Here is a 2,500-nt window from a genome sequence, read left to right as displayed (position 1 = left end):
TCCGACCGGCGGATGATAACTCCATTCTACTCCACCTCAAAAGCAGACAGTTGTAGCGATAGTATCGGCATGTGTGCAGCTGTGTCTACTGGCCACGCATGCACTGGCAGCGGAAGTATCAGCATCGCCCGTAGCAGGACCAGTGCGATAGGTAAGTACTCTCGTAGCTGGGTGCGCTGGGTTGGTGGTGGTCAGCGTAATATGATTAATTTACACCAGTTATCGCTCAAACGTGTACCACGAGGTACCATACCGGCTGCATACCGCGCATAATTCCTGGCTAGCCTCGTTCAACGGCGGGCAAATGTGTATGATAAACGCCGGATGCCCTCGAGGTGCCTCTGGTGGTTAGGGCATTGAACCGGAAACTGAACTGAACCTCCGAACGCACCATTGACCGAACGCCCTCGGATGCGCTTCGAAAGGCTTCGGTACGGAAGCTTATTGGATTTGTTGCTGAGCTGAGTCAATATCAACAAGCGCCAACCAGTGAAACCCTACCAGCGGGTACAACAACAACAGCAGCAACAGCAGCAACTCGGGGTTCAAGACAGAAACCTATTTGTTTAAAGTCGCTGCATACCGAACTGTCTTTGGTTTTTGGGGTCGAGCCCACCTTCCCCATGGTGAAGATTGATGAACCCTGGGTAGCATTTGAAGATGTTCGTTTGGGAGACAAATCGCTTTCAAGCTCCAAATCTGCGCCAGCTAATGGGACATGACAACGAACGGGTGCTAATGAAGTGCTCAACGAATGTGTTTTCATCTACACTACTGTTACAAGCTACGGCGGCTTCTATCTTTTAGGAAATTTGTGGATAATTTGAAAAAATAACTATAGTGAACGTTTTTTAAGCAAATACGTTAAAATCAACCATTTTTCAACTTCCAATGGCTACCAAATATCAATTTGAAATGTGGTAATATTCTCAAAATATTGAATGTTGGTCTAAAGGAGTATCATGAAAAACAATCAAGTGAACTGGTTTCAGGATACAAAAAAGTCAGAAACAAACCTGTTTTTCGAATAAATCATAGTACACATTCAAAGCAAACTTCGTTTAAACTTACAACACTCAACGTATTTATCCACCAGATTGAACGATTGACTTACCTAATCCAATTTATTCGGGTTATTTAGTAAACAACTTCGTTTCTGAAGGGCGCATTCCAAGGACACGGCTTCATGACGCACAAACAACGCTCTGAAGTGGCGTTCGATTTCTTTACACGCGAATATTTTGAGGGATTTATATTTCAAAGAAGGATCGAACCTTGCCCGAACGCCCACCGATCGATACACCTTCACAGGCACATAATGAACAAACGAATCATATCCCGTTTCTGATCTCTTTCGCTTTAATTGCAGATAAGCCGCGAAACGCGAAACCAGCTACACCGTATTCAGTAACATCGACCATCGGGATGAGTCCGGGCTGAGCACGGCCCGACGGAACACATCATCAATGGCGCATATCCAGTGTGTGTGTGTGTGTGTGTATTTACAGCATATGCTGAAAAAATCGCCCTGAAAGAGTCCACCTCCCGCCGTCCCATCAAACTGTTGTCGACGGTTCCGACACGATTTCGTGTCATATTTACAACCGCGACCAAGAGAACATCCTGCAACTTCCTATTGCGTTTCCGATGCCGGTCCCGGTGCCGGTTGAAGGTGCTCGAAACCGAAGAACCGAGACCGAGACACATCATCATCATCATCATCAGCTCAGAGAACTCGGAATAAGCTCGCAACCCGAATGAATGAACGTACCCTCCGGCCACGCTCTATACAAACGCTCCACAACCTTCAGCACACACACACGCACGTACACATACGTACACATGAATAGTAGGACACCAGCTCCCGGTGCGTGGGGTTTCAAGGTAAAGCGCCACGAATGCGGAAAACCTGGTGACATGTCTCGACTTTCTTCCGGGACTTCCCAGTCACGCTACAGCAAAAAAGATAACTAAATTCCATCGTGTCAAAGCTGAGATAATAATCCTTCGTAAAGGTAAGCAACTAACAACAGTGCACCACACACATACAGACACACACACACACACACACACACAGAGGGCCTGCACATGGTCGCGGTCTGATTCTGATAAGGTCCCGTTTTCCTGCGACCGTCGCTACTGTCGCTGCGATGATGAAAGCACCCCAGGAGCACCTTCAGCAAGCGAAAAAGATAAACAAAACCGAGAAAGCAGAAAAGATATACCGAACACATCTGAAGGTGGCAAGGTCCTTACTGTATGTGACATAGTGACACTGCGCCGCTCACACTGCGAGGACACCAGTGGTGGGGGTTAAGGAGGGGCCACTGACTGATAGGCAGGAGACAGGAAGCAAGATGACATGAACCTCAGCTGCTTCTGCTGCTGCTGCTGCTGCTGCTTTCATCCATTGAGCTAACCACGCGACATCCGGACGTTTCCCGGAGCTTCCATGGTGGTTGCTCTTCTTAGCGAGCGAGTGACAGTAACAAGCGCGAAA

General features: G+C 47.7%; 1 protein-coding gene across 1 annotated transcript in view; it reads left to right on the top strand.

Moving 5' to 3' along the window:
- The window catches only part of LOC125959779 (hemicentin-1-like), a 20,286-nt gene extending 18,734 nt beyond the window's left edge, over positions 1-1,552 (top strand). Inside the window, exons 7-8 of the mRNA XM_049692716.1 lie at positions 47-151; positions 1,370-1,552. Of these exons, the coding sequence (XP_049548673.1) occupies positions 47-151 (105 nt within the window). The 3' untranslated portion in view covers positions 1,370-1,552. The remainder of the gene's footprint in view (positions 1-46; positions 152-1,369) is intronic.
- Positions 1,553-2,500: the final 948 nt, after the last annotated feature.

This window comes from Anopheles darlingi, chromosome 2 (assembly GCF_943734745.1).
Source record: "Anopheles darlingi chromosome 2, idAnoDarlMG_H_01, whole genome shotgun sequence".
In the NCBI taxonomy this organism is placed as follows: domain Eukaryota; kingdom Metazoa; phylum Arthropoda; class Insecta; order Diptera; family Culicidae; genus Anopheles; species Anopheles darlingi.
This window is presented reverse-complemented; position numbering and strand designations above follow the sequence as displayed.